Source organism: Astyanax mexicanus, chromosome 21 (genome assembly GCF_023375975.1).
Source record: "Astyanax mexicanus isolate ESR-SI-001 chromosome 21, AstMex3_surface, whole genome shotgun sequence".
Lineage (NCBI taxonomy): Eukaryota > Metazoa > Chordata > Actinopteri > Characiformes > Acestrorhamphidae > Astyanax > Astyanax mexicanus.
The window spans coordinates 41,153,646-41,173,619 of NC_064428.1; the positions used below are offsets into that span (position 1 = coordinate 41,153,646).

At 36.2% G+C, this 19,974-nt stretch overlaps 1 protein-coding gene across 21 annotated transcripts; it reads left to right on the forward strand.

The window, feature by feature from the left end:
* Positions 1-255: 255 nt before the first annotated feature.
* Positions 256-18,196, forward strand: LOC103025861 (protein GPR108). 21 transcript variants are annotated; one of them, XM_049469425.1, is made up of 19 exons: positions 256-475; positions 2,921-3,037; positions 4,180-4,230; positions 4,600-4,685; positions 5,577-5,641; positions 6,691-6,753; positions 6,844-6,989; positions 7,064-7,129; positions 8,037-8,138; positions 8,529-8,662; positions 10,432-10,507; positions 10,605-10,678; positions 10,798-10,915; positions 11,938-12,068; positions 13,067-13,110; positions 13,209-13,258; positions 14,154-14,237; positions 14,348-14,469; positions 15,509-18,196. In XM_049469425.1, the coding sequence occupies exons 1-19, from the start codon at positions 398-400 to the stop codon at positions 15,594-15,596; spliced, it is 1,695 nt and encodes a 564-aa protein (XP_049325382.1). In that variant the 5' UTR covers positions 256-397; the 3' UTR covers positions 15,597-18,196. The 21 variants fall into 21 exon arrangements, with proteins under 21 accessions (XP_049325382.1, XP_049325383.1, XP_049325390.1 ...); XM_049469426.1 differs by having other exon boundaries at positions 6,859-6,989; XM_049469433.1 differs by having other exon boundaries at positions 6,904-6,989.
* Positions 18,197-19,974: the final 1,778 nt, after the last annotated feature.

A 19,974-nucleotide genomic window follows, 5' to 3' on the forward strand; every position in this document is an offset into this window, starting at 1 on the left:
AAGTAGTTTTGAAACCAGTACTTTTTAAAATACTCTTTAATTAAAGAGTAAACAGCTTGAGTTAATACTTCTTTAACTTCTACAGAAGTATTTATTATTAAACTCTAGTATCTATACTCTTTTCTACAGAGTAATGAATGGGAATGTATATATATTTTATTGTATTGTATATTGGAGCGCTGCTATTGGTCAGGATTAGGGTGCAGTACCGCCTCCCGCCGCTGGGTGCCGGTAGAAGCGCTGTATTCTCTCTGTATCCGCGGTGACGTGTAGCAGTGCTGAGTCCGGAAGAGCGCGAGCGGCTCCGCAGCGCGAGGTAAACAGTATAGATAATTTATCGGTTATTGATTAATCTGCGGGTTTAATCCGCGCGAGGACCGAGCTCTCACACTCAGCCATGGCCCGGGTATCGCTGCTGCTGCTCCCGGTCCTTCTGTCCGTAACCCAGGCCCGGATACACCGACTCTTCCTGCGCGTGAGTAACTATACTACATTAATACTCAATAATACTACACTCAAACTCCACTAATACTCATATTAATACAGTTATCATTGTAATAAAAATAAACCGACTCTTCCTGCGCGTGAGTAACTATACTACCATCAATACTACCAATAATACTCATATAAATACTACAGTAATACTCTCATTAATACAGTTATTATCATAATAGAGGTAAACCGACTCTTCCTGCGCGTGAGTAACTATACTACATTAATACTCAATAATACTACACTCATACTCCACTAATACTCATAATAATACAGTTATCATTATAATAATGGTAAACAGACTCTTCCTGCGCGTGAGTAACTATACTACCATCAATACTACCAGTAATACTTCTATAAATACTACAGTAATACTCTCATTAATACAGTTATCATCATAATAATGATAAACCGACTCTTCCTGCGCGTGAGTAACTATACTACATTAATACTCAATAATACTACACTCAAACTCCACTAATACTCATATTAATACAGTTATTATCATAATAATGGTAAACCGACTCTTCCTACACGTGAGTAACTATACTACCATCAATACTACCAGTAATACTTCTATAAATACTACAGTAATACTCTCATTAATACAGCTATCATCATAATAATGATACACCGATTCTTCCTGCGAGTAACTATACTACTTTCAATACTACACTAATACTCATATCAAAACAGCTATCATCATAATAATGATACACCAAATCTTCCTGCGTAAGTAACTGTACTACCATACTACTACAATTATACTACACTCATACTCAATAATACTATACTAATACTCACGTTAATACAGTTATCATTATATTAATTATACACTGACTCCTCCTCCACGTGAGTAACTATATTACACTACACTAATACTCATAATACTACAGTAATACTCTCATTAATACAGTTATCATAATAATGATACACTCTCGACTCTTCCTGCGCGCGAGTAACTATACTACCTTTAATACTCAAAAACACTACACTTATTCTCACCTTAATACTACAGTAATACTCGCATTAATACTGTTATTATCACAATAACTATACACCGACTCATCATGCACGTGAGTAACTATACTATACTACCATCAACACTAGACTAATACTCCTATAAATACTGCACTCACTCTCAATAATACAGTTATCATCATAGTAATGATACACCGATTCTTCCTGTGTGTAAGTAACTATACTACCCTCAATACTATACTTATACTCTTAATAATACTCTAATTAATACAGTTATCATCACAATAAAGATACGCCGACTCTTCCTGCGCATGAGTAACTATACTACCATTAGTACCAGTTATACTACACTCTTACTCTTAATTCAGTTATCATCATATTAATTATACAGTAATACTCAATAATACTACACTAGCACTTCAGTTATATTACACTAATACTCATAAATACTACACTAACACTCTCATTAATGCTGTTATAATAAATAGACATTGACTCTTCCTGTGTATAACTATACTACCATAATACTTATATAAATGCTACACTAATACTTATAAATGTTACACATACTCACATTACTACTACAGTAATACTCTTGTTAATACAGTTATGATTATAACGACCATCTCTTCCTGCGCATAAGTAACTATACTGCCATAATACTACAGTTCTTGAAAGTTTTTAATGAAATTAAGTTTAATACAAACAATGTAAAAAATGTTTTTTTTTTGTTTTTGTTTTTTTATCAAACTGACAGTGCACAATCTTTGCAGTTCTGTGATGTAGCTATTTTTTAATCGACTATATTTAACCAGAATTTATTAATTGAGAATAACACATTGTGTATGTATTCTGCATGAGCAAGTTATAGGTGTGATATAAATATGATAAATGATGTTATATAATACTGTGTGAGTTATTCACTGTATGATGAGCTGTACTCACTGTTGAAATTTGTTAAATGGTAAAAGTGGCTTAATTAATCAAAATACTTGGATATTTAATCACATGTTTTTATATTTTGGATCTATCATCTATCATCTTATCCATAAATATTGTATAGAGCTCCATCATATCAGAGAACGCAGTTCCTCCACTGCTCTACAGATCAGTACTCTATAGAGCCCAGGCCTGGTTCTAGCTTTATCTGCTCCTGATAGTCCTATTCTATTGGCAGTACTTCTCTGTGTTTCAGCAGTAATGGGTGCAGCGTACAGTAGATGAATAATGTATTTATTATAAAGGGTGGTCTCTAGCGTTTGGGTGTTTTATGAACTCTCTGTGTAACTTTAAGATTAACATTGTTAACAATGTAAGTCTTACTCTAATTCTTCATATTTACACAGCGCCAGTCAAAAGTTTGGACACACCCTCTCATTTATTTATTTTTTTCTGTCCAATCAGAGCAGAGTATTTTAAAATAATGTGACTTTCTCTCTTTTCTCAGAACGAGACTCGGTTTGTGGTTCATCTGAACACGTTTGGTTATTTTGTTAATGGAACTCTGGAGGTTAAACTGGTTTCCCTCCAGCTCCCAGCAGAGGGCAGCACTGACTCCTCCACAGTGAGTGTAGAGTTTGTGTGTGATTTTTTTTTGTGGGTGTAAAATTGTTGTTTGTTTGTGTTTTTAATTGTCAGTGTGGATGTGTTAATTTTTTTATATTTGTGTGTAAAATGTTGCGTGTGTGTGTTAGATTTTGGTGTGTGTATGTTAAATTGTGTGTGTGTAAAAGTTTTGGTGAGTGTCAAATTTGTAGTGTATGTGTTAAATTTTGTCATTCGTAAAATTTTTGGGGTGCAAATGTGTTAAATTTTGTGTGTGTGTTTGTTAAATGTTTGCGTGTTAAATTCTTGGAGTGTTAATGTGTTAAATTTTGTGTGTGTGTTTGTTGAATTTTGTGTGTATGTGTGTTTAATTTTTGGATTTTAATGTGTGTGTATGTGTGTTATTTTTGGCGTGTTAATGTGTTAAATTTTGTGTGTGTGTTTGTTGAATTTTGTGTGTATGTGTGTTTAATTTTTGGATTTTAATGTGTGTGTATGTGTGTTATTTTTGGTGTGTGTTTAATTTTTGTATTTTAATGTGTGTGTGTGTTTGTTAAATTTTGTGTGTGTTTGTTAAATTTTTGCGTGTTAAATTCTTGGAGTTTTAATGTGTTAAATGTTGTGTGTGTGTTAAAGTTTGTGTTAAAGTTTGTGTTAAAGTTTGTGTTAAATTTTGTTTGTGTGTTTGTTGAATTTTGTGTGTATGTGTGTTTAATTTTTGGATTTTAATATGTGTGTATGTGTGTTTAATTTTTGGATTTTAAAGTGTGTGTATGTGTGTTATTTTTGGCGTGTTAATGTGTTAAATTGTTGGTGTTTGTTAAATGTTTGTGTGTGTGTGTGTTATTTTTGTCGCTTGTTAATTTTTGGGATTTTAATGTGTGTGTGTGTTATTTTTGGTGTGTGTTTAATTTTTGTATTTTAATGTGTGTGTGTGTTTGTTAAATTTTGTGTGTGTTTGTTAAATTTTTGCGTGTTAAATTCTTGGAGTGTTAATGTGTTAAATTTTGTTTGTGTGTTTGTTAAATTTTGTGTGTGTGTGTGTGTGTTATTTTTGTCGCTTGTTAATTTTTTGGATTTTAATGTGTGTATGTGTGTTATTTTTGGTGTGTGTTTAATTTTTGTATTTTAATGTGTGTGTGTGTGTGTGTGTGTGTTTAGGTGGGCTTCAGTCTGGCTCGGTCTCGAGTGAATGGAGTTCTTTCTTATACAGTAAGTTTAAACTATATAAAATAATTTATAATATATAAAATAAATTGTTTTATTTGATATTAGTTATTACATAAAACAGTAGAGTTCATTTCAACTGTATGTTATGCTGTGGATATTAAATATGTTGCAATATCTCAGTACTTTAATTGAATAGGAATGGTTTTAAGTTCTGTTAAGGTGGAAAATATATTGTATATATATTTTTATTTTAATGTAATAGTTTTAAGGTGGATATTCATTCTGTTAAGGTGGATTTTGATGAATTCAGGTGTATTTTAAAGTGTGTAATGTGTCATTTCTGGTGTAAAGTAAGTGTTTTAAGGAGGTTACTGTGTGTAAGTGTGTGTAAGTGTGTGTTGTGTTTTTCAGGCGGAGGACACAGAGACGTGCACTCTATTAAAATCCAAAAGTGACGATACACTCATTCTGTTCACCATCGACCCACACACCCGCAGGTACACACTGTGTGTGTGAGAGTGTGTGAGAGTGTGTGAGAGTGTGTGAGAGTGTGTGAGAGTGTGTGAGAGTGTGTGAGAGTGTGTGAGAGTGTGTGAGAGTGTGTGTGAGAGTGTGTGTGAGAGTGTGTGTGTGTGAGTGTGTGTGAGTGTGTGTGAGTGTGTGTGAGTGTGTGTGAGTGTGTGTGAGTGTGTGTGAGTGTGTGTGAGTGTGTGTGAGTGTGTGTGAGTGTGTGTGAGAGTGTGTGAGAGTGTGAGAGTGTGTGAGTGTGTGAGTGTGTGTGTGAGTGTGTGTGAGTGTGTGTGTGAGTGTGTGTGAGAGTGTGTGTGAGAGTGTGTGTGAGAGTGTGTGTGTGTGAGTGTGTGTGAGTGTGTGTGAGTGTGTGTGAGAGTGTGTGAGTGTGTGTGTGTGTGAGTGTGTGTGAGTGTGTGTGAGTGTGTGTGAGTGTGTGTGAGTGTGTGTGAGTGTGTGTGAGTGTGTGTGAGAGTGTGTGAGAGTGTGAGAGTGTGTGAGTGTGTGAGTGTGTGTGAGAGTGTGTGTGAGAGTGTGTGTGAGAGTGTGTGTGTGTGAGTGTGTGTGTGAGTGTGTGTGAGTGTGTGTGAGAGTGTGTGAGTGTGTGTGAGTGTGTGTGAGTGTGTGTGAGTGTGTGTGAGTGTGTGTGAGTGTGTGTGAGTGTGTGTGAGAGTGTGAGTGTGTGTGAGTGTGTGTGAGTGTGTGAGTGTGTGTGAGAGTGTGTGAGAGTGTGTGTGTGAGAGTGTGTGAGAGTGTGTGAGAGTGTGTGTGAGAGTGTGTGAGAGTGTGAGTGTGTGTGAGAGTGTGTGTGAGAGTGTGTGTGAGTGTGTGTGAGAGTGTGTGTGTGTGTGTATTAATTTATTTGTTGTTGTTCTCAGTGTGGAGGTAAAGTCGTTTAATGAGAAGGACAGCACCTTAACAGGTTACAAGGAAAAAACGCAGGGTGAGTACATTTACATAAATTCACACCGTTCACACTCGTTCCAGTTTCATAATAGATTCAGATTTACTCCTGTTTACACACAAATCATTTTAATAGCAGATCCAGATTAACTCTGATTCACTGTTTACATTCAGTTGACTTTTCCAATAGATTCAGATTAATAATCCTGAACTACTGTTCACACTTGATCCATTTTTACAACAGATCCAAATCAACTCTAGACCCTTTTTACATTCATCTGATTTTTAGAATAGATCCAGATTAACTCTTACCCCATATTTCCATACAATCCACTTTCACATAAGATCCAGCAACTCTACAGCCATATTTACACAAAATCCACTTTTACATAAAATCTAGAATAAATATAAATTATTTGCACATAGTCTACTTTCAGGTAAAACCCAGATTAACTCTAAACCCATGTTTACACGTAGTCCACTTTTACATAAGGTCTAGATTAACTCTAATGCCTTATTCCCACACATTCCACTTTCACATTAGATCTGAGTTATCTACCTGTTTACATAAAGTCTAGATAAACTGTAAAGCCTTATTTCCAAACAATCCACATTCATATAAAATCCAGATTAACTCTAAACCCATGTTTACACACAGTCCACTTTTACATAAAGTTTAGAATAACTCCAGAGCCTTATTTCCACACAGTCCACTTTCCCACTAGTTCTAAAATAACTTCTAATATGCCCTTGTTTGCACTTAATACACTTTCACAACAAATCCAAATCAATTTTAAAACCGTTTTAGATTCAGTTTAGAATAGAATCAGATTAACTCTTAAGCCCTGTTCACACACAATCCACTTTCACAACAGAGTGAGATTAACTGTAACTCTGCTTTTACATTAGTTCTAAAATAACCTTAAAGCCCTTTTCACACTCGGTCCACTTTAACGACAAAACCAAATAAACTTCAGCCCTTGTTTACACTTAAACCACTTTCACAGATGATCCGGATTATCATCTGTGAAAGTGATAATATATGTGTGTTTTAATATGTGTTTTAATGAGGTTAAAATCTCTTTTTAGGAAAGGAAGCAGGAAAAGGTGAAGCAGGAAAAGGTGAAGCAGGAAAAGGTGAAGCAGGAAAAGGTGAAGCAGGAAAAGACGAAGCAGGAAAAGACGAAGCAGGAAAAGGCGAAGCAGGAAAAGGCGAAGCAGGAAAAGGCGAAGCAGGAAAAGGCGAAGCAGGAAAAGGTGAAGCAGGAAAAGGTGAAGCAGGAAAAGACGAAGCAGGAAAAGGTGAAGCAGGAAAAGACGAAGCAGGAAAAGACGCTGGTAAAGAGGTGAAGGAGAAGAGTGTGGAGACGGAAGTCGTCAGTGTGACGGTAGGTAGACCTGTGATGATCAGTAGAGTTAAATCAGCTGATTATTGATTATTGATTATTGATCTCATGTTTAGGGGAAGGAGATGTATGGACTGAAGCTGGCTTTGATTAAGTTCAAAGAAAACTCCTACAACTTCACAGTGAGTCTTTCACCAATCACACCAATCACATTCACCTTCAGTAATAAAATCCGTTAAATAATTTACTATATATAATATACAGTATGTCCCATGTATTGGAAGCTATAGAACGCTGCACTGACCTGTGGGATATGTGGGCGGGGTCTCCTGCGTTGACTGTGGATGTGCCCAATTACTTGCCTTCCCTCCGTGGTGTCATGTGACTCGTTAGCGTTAGAAGGTCTCAGGTGTGAATGAGGATCAGGTGTGTCAGTGGATATTCAACACAGCACCTCATGGTAAAGAACTCTCTGAGGATGTGCTTTATATAAAGGTGGAGTATATAAGGCTATAAGAAGATTAATAACACCCTGAAACTGATATACAGCACAATGACCAAGACGGGTTCCGTTAGAACATTGCTTCACTGGTTCCACCAAAGACAAAGTTGAGCCCATGAGTTTAGCTTAATATCCAGAGATTGGCTGTAAAACCTAAAGGTATGAGTATGAGGTCATCCTGCAGTGATCAGACCACACAGAGAGTGCATGGCCCTGTCCTAGAAGGTAGCCTCTCCTGAAGCTGATGCACAAGAAAGCCTGCACACAGTTAAGCATCGTGGTGGTAGTGTGTCATCATGGAAGAGGATTCCAGTGATAACCTCTCTCTCTCTCTTTCTCTTTCTCTCTCTCTCTCTCTCCCTCTCTCTCTTTCTCTCTCTCTCTCTCTCTCTCTCTCTCTCTCCCTCTCTCTCTCTTTCTCCCTCTCTTTCTCTCTCTCTCTCTCTCCCTCTCTCTCTTTCTCTCTCTCTCTCTCTCTCTCTCTCTCTCTCTCTCTCTCTCTCTCTCTCTCTCTCTCTCTCTCTCCCTCTCTCTCTCTTTCTCTCTCTCTTTCTCTCTCTCTCTCTCTCTCTCTCTCTCTCTCTCAGTTTAACATCACTATCGGAGCTGAAGATCAGGGGCTCTACAACCTGAACTTCCACAACTGCCGCAACATGAGACCCGGCGTCCTCAGCCCGTACTCTCTCAACGTAAGCACCGCACACTAACACACTACTATATCTGAAAAATAGTTATTCTGGATTTATATATATATATATATATATATATATATATATATATATATATATACAGCTCTGTAAAAAAAATGAAGAGATCACTTCAGTTTCTGAATCAGTTTCTCTGATTTTGCTATTTATAGGTTTATGTTTGAGTAAAATGAACATTGTTGTTTTATTCTATAAACTACAGACAACATTTCTCCCAAATTACAAATAAAAATATTCTCATTTAGAGCATTTATTTACAGAAAATGAGAAATGAAAGTTCAGGGTTCAGAAATCAATATTTGGTAGAATAACCCTGGTTTTTAATCAGTTATTTTTATGCATCTTGGTATCATGTTCATCATGTTTGGGCAGGTGGAGATAGTGGAGAAGAACCCGGCTGGTTTTCTCTCGGCTGCTGAGATCCCGCTGCCTCGTCTCTACATCAGCATGGCGGCCATGTTTCTCACCGCTGCTGTAGTGTGGACGTACACCCTGCTCAAACACCGGTAAATATTCCACCGTATGAGCCTGTTCTCTGCTGCAGGGCTCAATGCATATTGAGCAATGCCGGTGACGTAACTCATCCAATGTTGTTAATCGATAGCAATATCAGCGGCGGGGTCTTTCAATGTTGATGCAATAGCAATGACGGTGAATTTTTCATTATTATATAAACACGGAGTACCACAAGGATCAGTCCTTGGACCTCTCCTCTTCGTCATCTATATTCTTCCTCTTGGGCCTCTGTTGCGTCACTTTAACCTAGACTTCCACTGTTATGCGGACGACACCCAAATTTATCCTAGCACTAGTTCTATCAATAACCCACCCACTACTCATTTATTTTCTAAAGAGTAATAAGACCGAGCTCATCCTGATCAGCACTAAGTCGGTCCTCAATCAAACTCCTACTCTCCTACCCAAGTCCGAAATTTAGGCGTTCTTCTAGATTCCACTCTCTCTTTTACAGCTCACATCAACTCTGTGGTGAAAACTGCATTCTTTCATCTGCGCAGAACAGCTAAAATTCGACGATCCCTTACTCAGTCCACTGCTGAAATACTCCTTCATGCTTTCATTTCCAGCAGACTAGACTACTGTAACTCCTTGCTCGCTGGCATTAGTTCTTCCTCTATCCATAAACTCCAGATGGTACAAAACGCAGCTGCCCGTTTACTCACTCACACTCGCACCCATGAACACATTACACCTGTTCTCCAAAATCTTCACTGGCTCCCTGTTAAATACAGGATTCAATTCAAGATTCTCTTACTTACCTATAAGGCATTAAATAATCTTGCACCTCCTTCTTCTTCCTTACAGACCATCTCGATCCCTTAGGTCTGCTACTGCTGGACTTCTTAAAGTCCCAGCCTCTAAACTCCGTGGCTTTGGTGATCGGGCTTTTTCCAGACTTGCTCCTCAACTATGGAATTCTCTCCCATCTGCGGTCAAACAATCCTCCTCTCTTTCCTTGTTCAAATCTACACTCAAGACTCACCTCTTTTCTCTTGCCTACGGCCTTCCCTCTGTTTAATGTACTATACCACTTATCCCTGCTGTCTGTTCTCGTACTATGTTGATTGTCTGTCTCCACTTGTTGTGTAATGTTTCTATTTGTTTTCACAAATGATGACTGTAAGCGTCTTTGGGTTTTAGAAAAGCGCTATATAAAAATAAAGTATTATTATTATTATTATTACTATTATTATTATTAATATATTTTTTTATTATTATCTGAATTGTGTTCCTCTGAAGTAATAAAACCTATCAGTCCTGCTTAAAAATTATAAACATTTCCAAACTTTAAAAAACGCTTTTATTGTGGTAATTTCTGCCTCTGCATCTCCTCTCAGGTTCAGCTGTGGTTTAGGTGTGGATGATGTTTCTGCGTACTCTTTGGTACGCAGAAACATCACAATATGCAAATTAGTCAATCAATAGTACCGCCCCCAACGAGCTGCATCTTACCGCTATCAGAGGCACACTTCTGCTGCAGCAGCTCAGCCAATCATCTCTCCGTTCTCCCCCACCTCTAAACCCATACATCACTCAGTGCCCCTTTAGCAATGCCAGGGACCAGGTCTTCTAATATATGCATGTAGACTATTGGAGGAAGTTTTAAAACAGTTTCCGTTTCCAGTTTTCGACAGGAAATCGCTCAGTACTGAGATGATAAATGTCCAGCAGTACTCTAATAAAGTACTGAATAAAGTACTGACTTCTGATCAGGTGTGTATTAAAGTACTGTGTGTGTGTGTGTTTTTTGTTTCAGGTACAGTGTGTTTAAAATCCACTGGCTGATGGCAGCGCTGGCTTACACCAAAACCATATCTCTGGTGTTCCACAGTGTGAGTATGTGGGTCTGGGCTGCTGTGTGGTCATGTGATCACAGTGTTCGTATTTTCATTGGATAACGATCTTTCTCTGTTTCTATCTCTTATTTAGATTAATTATCACTTCATCAATAAAGAGGGTCATCCGATCGAAGGCTGGGCGGTGATGTACTACATAACTCACCTGTAAGTGTGTGATTAATTAACCCTGACCTGCCGAAAGTCACGGGACAGGAACTAGATTAGTGTATTTGGTCTGATTGGACGTGAGGTGTTGTAATAGCTGGGTGTGATTCTCTGTTCAGACTGAAGGGGGCGCTGCTGTTCATCACTCTGGCTCTAATAGGAACCGGATTCGCCTTCGTGAAGTACATCCTCTCCGACAAAGAGAAGAAGATCTTCATGATCGTCATTCCTCTGCAGGTACAGCTGATTTAGTTAATTAGTTAATTGATTAATTGGTTGGTTGATTGATTTCTCGTAAAAGAAAAGAGTGATAAATAAATTGTAGACAGGCCTAAATCAGTATCACGATATTTAAACATTTTAGAATTTATCTTACTACAGCAAAAATAAATGTGATTTTTCAGACTTTGAGTCAAAAGACTAAACTCTCTGTAATGTTTTGTCTGTTTTGTAATAAAAAGTAACCTACCCAATTTACCTGATTTAGTTTAAAATGCAAACATAAAAAAATTAAACACAAATTTCCCTTAACCTTCTATGGTACATAATAAGATCACAATACGTAACAAAAATATCCTAAAATAAAGCCTAAAATTGAAATAGCAAAAACACTTTATATTCATGTATATTTTCATGTATATTTAAGAAATTAGCAAAAAAATAAAAATAGCAAAGAAGTTTACAAAGTGTGTTTATGTATAATTTTATGTATTTTTAAGAAAATTGCAAAATTATTTGCTATTTGTCATTTTTTATGCTATATTTGCTAAGTTTGTGTATTCATGTAAATTCATTTATATTTGAGAAAATAGCAAAAGGCACTTTTTTTTCTTTTTTTGTTTTGCTATTTTCTTAAATGTACATGAATATATACTTTGCAAAATCGTTGAAAATACATATTTTTTTCACCAATGAAGAATGCAACATTTTTTTACAGGCTAAAAATCTGTGAAAACTGCAGTTTTAGATAGACGAAATTCAGCGTTGCACTGCCAGAGGGTCATGTGACCAGTAGTTTGCATTTTCATTGGTTAGCATAGGGGTTCCAGGCTCTTAAAGTGGTGTTTATCAATATTAGGTTACCTCTCTTTCTTTACATAGGGTCAAAAATTCAATGTTGCCTCCAGTCAACACCGTACTATAGAGGGTTAAAGTGATGTAGTTGTTGTATAGGATATAGCATTGTATAGCAGTGTATATAATTAATGAAAAGGTGAATTTATTAATAAATGAAGTGCTTGATTTGATTGGCTCTTCAGGTTCTGGCTAACGTGGCGTATATCATCATCGAGGAGACGGAGGAGGCGTCGAGCGAGTACGCTCTGTGGAGGGAGATCCTGTTCCTGGTGGATCTGATCTGCTGTGGAGCCATCCTCTTCCCCGTCGTCTGGTCAGTGGGCGGAGTCAGGGGCGGGGTTTAGGGGTGTAATTATACTTTTAATGCAGTGGTATTTACCTACTATATACACTATTTTGCCAAAGGTATTCACGCGTTTGCCTTCATTTGCATGACCTTAAAGTACATCCCATTCTTAACCCATAGGATTTCCACTAGGTTTAGGAGTGTGTTTATGGTGTTTACGGTAAATTTTCTTCCAGAAGAGCATTTGTGAGATCAGATACTGATGTTGACGAGACATAAAGGTCTGGTTCTTGACTCCAATTCATCTTAAAACTGTTCTATCAGGTTGAGGCAGTGGTCATGTTGGAACAGGACGGGGACGGTCCCCAAACTGTTCCCACAAAGTTGGGAGCATGAAATTGTTCAGAATCCTTACTCTGCTGAACCATTAATTGTTACTTTCACTGGAACTAAAGGATGGAGCCCAACTCCTGTAAAACAACCTGCACATAATCCCCCCTCAGCCAAACTTTACCCTCAGCACAGTCCGGTCCCCACACTGTAATTCACTAAGCTTCTGAGAGCCACTACTTTTGGCAATGTAGTGAATGTTTAATATGATATATAATATGATTATATAATATAACACTCGCAATTCATCTGAAAACTATATTATGTTATAGTAGTTTACACTTTTTACATAGCCTGAAGATGTATTTTTTTCTGTGTTTTTATACTTTTATAACACTATTAAACTATTATTGCTGTCTCCGTCCCAAAAAATGCAGGAAAAAAACGGCATTAAGTGTTATTATCTAAGCGATTGACACCACTAATGTAAAAATAATTCAATTTTGGGAAATATTACATGCATTACTTTATTTGCAGTTAAATATCTGCCGCTTAAATAAGTGTGTATAGTGAAGGTAATGACTTAGAAAATGTATATTTACAACAGTGTACTTTAATAACACACTGCTAATGGTGGTGCTCTGTGTTTTCAGTGGGTGTTAACATATTCTTTTTATGAATTTTTTATATTACAGGTCTATTCGACACCTGCAGGAGGCTTCCACCACTGACGGCAAAGGTGTGTGTGTGTGTCTAGAGCAGGACTAGGCTTAAATGTTGTGTGTTACTGTGTTTATTATTTATTAATGTGTTTAAATGTGTTTGTGTGTGTTTCAGCTGCAATTAATCTGGAGAAGCTGAAGCTGTTTAGGCATTACTATGTGATGGTAAGAGTGTGTGTGTGTGTCATAATTTTGTGGCCAGATTTATTTATATTCTATATTCAATTTTCAATTAAATTGTATTAATATAGCGCTTTTTACGACAGAAGTTGTCACAAAGCAGCTTTACGGAGAAAAACAGGTCCGTGTCTCTTATGAGCAGCACCACAGAGATGCCAATTATTGTGGGTACAGTACAGTAGGTGGTGCTCTCTCTTTCCCCTCATCACTCCTAGGGTGATGTGGATCAGCACAAGGCTGCGTCTGTGAGCTGATGTATCAGAACCGAGTCGCTGTGCTTTCCTCCGAGCGTTAGCGCTGTGATGCTACTCGGTAATGTTACAGCATCAGCAGCAGCTCAAAAAAAGGCGGAGTCTGACTTCACATGTATCGGAGGAGGCGTGTCCTGGTCTTCTTAACCCCCCTGGTGTTGGAGCATCACTAGTGATAGTGAGTGGGTTGGGTAATTGGCCGTGTAAAATTCATGGATTCAAGGAGAATTTATTCTCATTCATATCACATGTATTTTCACGATCCAGTTTACACCCAAAGAGCTATTAAAAATAAAAACATATAAAATAGACAAAATAAAATAGATAAAATAAATACACAGAATAATATAAAATAAGAAAGGGAAGTAAAATTATTACAAAAAAAAGTATACATAATCTTTTTAAAAATATATATATTTATATTATGTGTAATTGATCAATAATTTATGAATTAGAATAGAGATTAAACTGTGCTGAAATGTGAATCAGTTACTGAATCGTTTAATAAAATATTAAACTGAAGATTAAAATACTAATTTATTATAATAATCATATATTTCTTAATCATTATATTTTCTGTGTGTGTTGTGTTTGTGTGTGTGTGTGTGTGTGTGTGTGTGTGTGTGTAGATTGTGTGTTATATCTACTTCACCAGGATTATTGCCATCCTGCTGAAGGTCACAGTGCCCTTCCAGTGGCAGTGGTGTCAGGAGGTGAGACATATTTTACTCCTGTTAATACAATTTAAAATATATTTTTTTAGCTATTTGTATTACAATTATAACTATAACGCTACAGTCTTTATACGTCTCTCTGTCTGTAGTTTCTGATCGAGGTCTCGACGCTGGTGTTCTTCGTGTTGACGGGCTTTAAGTTCCGGCCGGCGTCCAACAACCCGTACCTGCAGCTTCCTCAGGACGAGGAGGACCTGGAGATGGACGAAGTGTAAGATACTGTTTACACACACTATAAATTTCTATCTGACGTCTGTGAAAAATATATTTCACACTTCTACTCTTTAGTCATAAAACTCTTGCATCCGGACTGCAATTATAAAAAAGTTTTTAGGCTTTAGTTTTTCTCGGTCACATGACCTCATCGCAGTGTTCAGTAGCTCCTCCATTTCCACTTTCCACTGTTGTGTTTTTTTAACGTGGATCTCCGTGGAAACCGTGGCGCGCCCAAAGTGTAATTACGGTGCGCGGCAGTGGACAAATATCTATTTTATTAAAGGCGAGGAGACGAAACTCAGAGATGAGCGTCCGGACGGGACTAAAATTACCGGAGGAGCACAGAGTTCAGAGAAAAACAGTAGATAATTCAGCCTGTAATTTTCTCAGAGGACGTCTGAGAAAAACACCTACATGATCATTCTGGACGGGAATAAAATCACAGAGGATAAAAAAAAATACATAAAAGAGAAAATTACCCAGAACCCCCTGAGAAACTAATCCTGTCTGGATGGGGTTTATCTCATTTTATAGAGCACAGTTTAGAGTGTGCACTGTTAAATAACATCGTTAACGTATAACTTTGGGCTGTTAGCATGAGAACAAACCAGTGATCTTGGTGTTGAGTCACTATGCAGCAAGTTTGACTTAATTAAGTAATCTGAATGACAGTAAAATGCAAATTTTTGTCAGAAAATGAAAAAAAGAAAAGTAGGTTTTCATTAATATTGGCAATGAGCTTACATTGTAACCCCATTGTGTTTCTTATGTGAGGTATTCGCATGTGGCCACCGGGGGCGCCACATCTCCAGTGGTTCCAGTTTTGGTTTGGCTCTTTATGATGTTAAAAAGTCCAGCCTTCCCATCATTCCTTGCTCTACGTTCACACAGAAAACTTTAATTTGGACCAATTAGATTTTTCTTTTAGTCTGTTAACACTGCAATATATTTAATGTGATTTATTATTATGATTTATGATTATTATTTATTATGATGTAATTAATAAATATATTGTGTATTTTTTCTCTGCGCAGGGTTACGGAGTCGGGGGCGCTGGAGGGAATCTCGAAGGTCAAGAAGACGTCGAATGGCCGAGAGCGACAGAGAGACCCCGCCTTGTGATTGTGATGTCACTGTGGGGGAGGGGCGGAGCTTGGACTTTTAAACCCCGCCCCCTTTTTCTTTAATCGCCATTCCGCCTGTGGGAGCTTACTCAGCGACCCTGGCCTGAGCTATGCAAGAGGAGAAGAGGCGAGAACGGTTTCGGAGTTTCCGAACAGTTGCTGAGCTTTCTGTACGACGAAGTGTGTGTGTGTGTGTGTGTGTGTGTGTGTGTGTGTGTGTGTGTGTGTGTTAAGGACTGTTTATTTGTTGAGATAGGCCTTCACTCAGATCTGAAGGGCTTCTTCTTTCATATCTTCTCCTGATTCCTCCTCAAAGCATCACCCAGAGTTCCCAGCATTCCTTGCGCTTCGTTCACACAGTAAACGTACGATTATCCCAAATTCGATTTCTCTTTTAGTCTGTTCACACTGTAATATATTTAATGTGATTTATTTCTGACAGTCTGAACAGTTTACGCTCCTAAACTGAAGCTCATACGCTAAAGAGCAGCATTCGCTTCACGTGAAGTTTCGGTTTTATTTTCTCCAGCATCTCAGGAGCTAGTTTACGATCTTTATTTGGACACGCCCACTTTTTGTTTTCCTGTTTTTGCCGTTTCTTTAAACGTAATTTTTTTAAGCTTTTTATATTTTTCTTTGACGCTGCAGAAGCTACAATGTGGTTACGATATGAGACTTCTAATATTATTTGCCTTTATTTTGAAAGGGGTTATATATGATGCAGATGTGTTGTATGAGTGTGGCAGTGTGAACAGAAAAAAAAACATACTGAATCTGATTTTTTCAATCCCGATTTGGTCCAAATGTGGTACTGATATTGTTTATATATATTTCCAATACGTTAATTTCATCAGATTTTATGCAGCTTTTACATTTCACTTACTAATGTAAAAGAAGAACTCAAAAGTGGGTGTAAATGGGTGTAAACAACCCATTTTTCATATTTAGATTCATATTCTTAGCTTTAAAATTTTGGTCCCCATTTTTAAAACCCACTTTGTCGGTAATGTGACTCCTCAGTCTGAAGGTCCACAACAGTTGATTTCATGAGACGTTTACGTGAAGCAGAAGAGGAAAAAAAGCCTGAAGCACTGAAATTAACATTTCTAGTCAAAATTACCAAAAAAAAATTTTTGGTCAAAAAATTTGATGTTATAAATTATTTAATATTTTTACTAATTTAAACAAAAACGTTTTTTAATGAAGTGATCATTGAAAACAGAACTGAAACTTAAAAAAAAAAACTTTTGTTGTTTTTACTGTTCACATTGCCACGGAAAAACACATCTGCAACCAAAAAAATGTAACCAAAAATATCATTTTTGGCCACTTTATTTTTTTCACACTGCTGTGTGAACGCAGCCATAGTCCTTTCCACTGATTCTTTTTTTCTTGCTCTCTTTTTTATCTGAGGGCAGTGGAGCTCCAAAGATGTACAATCGTTTGTAGAAAATCTACTTTTTGTTTGGTTTTGTTGTTAATTCAGTCTATTTTTTTCTTCTTCTTTATTATTTAATATCTTCTGTAAAGCGCTAACAAACTTTTATCTGATTTTGTCTGATAGCTGATGTCCTTAACCCATCCTTTATCAGGAAGAGTTGAGGTGTACGATTTGTTTTGGAACTCGATTCTTTACTAAATCCAACCTTATCAGTTACAACCAAAAAATAAAATTACATAAAATTACATCCACAGTGCACAAACAGCTGGTCTGAAGTCTGGATTAGAGCCGGTTTAACTGTTTACCTGGGAGTTAAAGAAAGTATTGAACCTATTTTTACAGGTTTTCAGAAAAAATGTTAATGACAAATACAGTACCAGTCAAAAGTTTGGACACACCTTAAATTCAGTGTTTTTTTATTATTATTATTATTATTTTAAATTGTTCTACATTATAGATTAATACTGAACTAATCCAAACTATGAAGAAAAATATATAGAATTATTTAGTAAACAAAAAAGTGTTAAACAAGCTAGAATATGTTTTAGATTTTAGATTCTTCAGAATAGCTCTTGCTTTTTCTTGGCTGGATTTTCTCAGTCAGTTTTATGAGGTAGAGTCTCCTGGAATTCAGGCTTTCAGTTAACAGCTGTGCTGAACTCATCAAGAGTTAATTACTAGAATGTCTTAAAAAACTTAAATCGTTAAATTATTAAAATTTCTTTAATGTTTCCTCAAATTAAGTGACTGCAAAAACCATCAAAAAATATTAATATGATGGAACTGGCACTCATCAGGATCACCTCAGGAAAGGAAGAACAAGAGTTTAAGTGCTTGTTCACAGAGTATTTTAGTTTGTTTAACACTGTTTTTAAGTTACTACATGATTCCTTATGTGTTCCTTCATAATCTGATAGATCACTTCACTATTCATTTACTATGTAGAAAAATTATATAAAATTAAAAACATTACAGGAAAAGGTGTGTCCAAACTTTTACAGACCTTTTCTCCTGCCTATTGTTTATAGTTTCTTCTAAAATCAGCTGCTGGTAAACTTTCTACAGAGCTGGAAACTTTAAAATGGTAAATGTGTTTGACCAACTAGACCATGATGACCCTGATGTGATATAATTACTTAAATAAACAAATAAATGAAGTTTATTGTACATATGTATTATTACCTTTCCATTCACCATCAAACAGCCTACAGTGTTTAAAGTAAAGCTCAGAATGATGCACTAATAGACCAACAAACCTTTTAGCGAAGAACCTCCAAATAACATAAGAACCAGTGACTTAGAACCATATAGTGTAATTTCTGAGAATACAGCTCTGTAAAAAATGAAGAGATCACTTCAGTTTCTGAATCAGTTTCTCTGATTTAGCTATTTATAGGTTTATGTTTGAGTAAAATGAACATTGTTGTTTTATTCTATAAACTACAGACAACATTTCTCCCAAATTCCAAATAAAAATATTCTCATTTAGAGCATTTATTTACAGAAAATGAGAAATAATAGCCTGAAATAATAAAAAAAAATATTAAAAAGATGCAAAGTTTTCAGACCTCAGATAATGCAAAGAAAACAAGTTCATATTCATAAAGTTTTAAGAGTTCAGAAATAATCAATATTTGGTGGAATAATCCTGGTTTTTAATCACAGTTGTTTTTCATGCATCTTGGCATCATGTTCTCCTCCACCAGTCTTGCACACTGCTTTTGGATAACTTTATGCTGCTTTACTCCTGGTGCAAAAATTCAAGCAGTTCAGTTTGGTGGTTTGATGGTTTGTGATCATCCATCTTCCTCTTGATTTTATTCCAGAGGTTTTTAATTTGGTAAAATCAAAGAAACTCATCATTTTTAAGTGCTCTCGTTTTTTTCCAGAGCTGTATATTAAGGTGTTGTTATATTCGTTTTAAACGCCAAACGGATTCGTGTTTAAATTTCACAGTGTAGAATTTTATCCTGAAATTTCTTTTTTTTTCTCCTGATAGCGTTGGGGTTTTGAGTCTGAGTAGATTGTTGGATTTGTACAAGATATTCGCAGTGAAAGAAGAGTAGTGTTTTTGTTACCAATTTTTTTGTTGGATTCACTAGAGAAAATTAATGGCTTTGTGTGAACTTCTAAAATTCTAGTTTTTGACACATTGAAACGATTGTCCTGTTTGTTGCCGTTTTAGACCACTTTTGATCAGTATTTAAAAAAAAATGTTATAAAACAAGGGTAAATGTTGCTATATAGCAATTTACCACTTGTTCTTGAAAATTGTACCTACTAATATAAAGGAAGAACCCCAAAGAAAACACATTATCTGAAGGCTATTTTTATCCCATTTGTTATTTAAAGAACCAAAAGTGGTTCTTCCATCATCCCATCATTTAAAAATCTATTAATCTATTAAAGATCTATTAATGTTTTAAGGATTTAAAACATACATCAAAATCATATTAATAGACATCAGAATATTATTTGAGCAATGCTACAGAAGAAACCCCTTTTAGGTCCCTATAAATACTAATGGGTCAAAGAATTTCTTTTTTCGAAACACTAGAATCAGTTTCTTTTAAGTACCAAAAGTGGTTCTCAAATGCCATCACTCATAAAAAAAACACGAAGAACCACTTCAGTATTTAATTCTCTGAGTTTTTTTTAGAAATAGTAGAACCATTTTTGTGGTATTTAGTGGTAATGTTGGTTCTTTAAAACAAATAACACATTTCTGGAGGTTGTCCTTGTATATGAAAAATTGTCTTTCCAGTCAAAGAAGTATGGAAAGTGAAGTACTCAGGTGGTTATTTGAGTTTTATTTAAAGTGGTTCTATAGATAACTTTTACTTTTTGCTATAAAACTGTAGAAATTAATAATTTTCCCAGACACAAATAGAAATATCAGTAATTAAAATATATATATTATGAATTCTGACTGTTT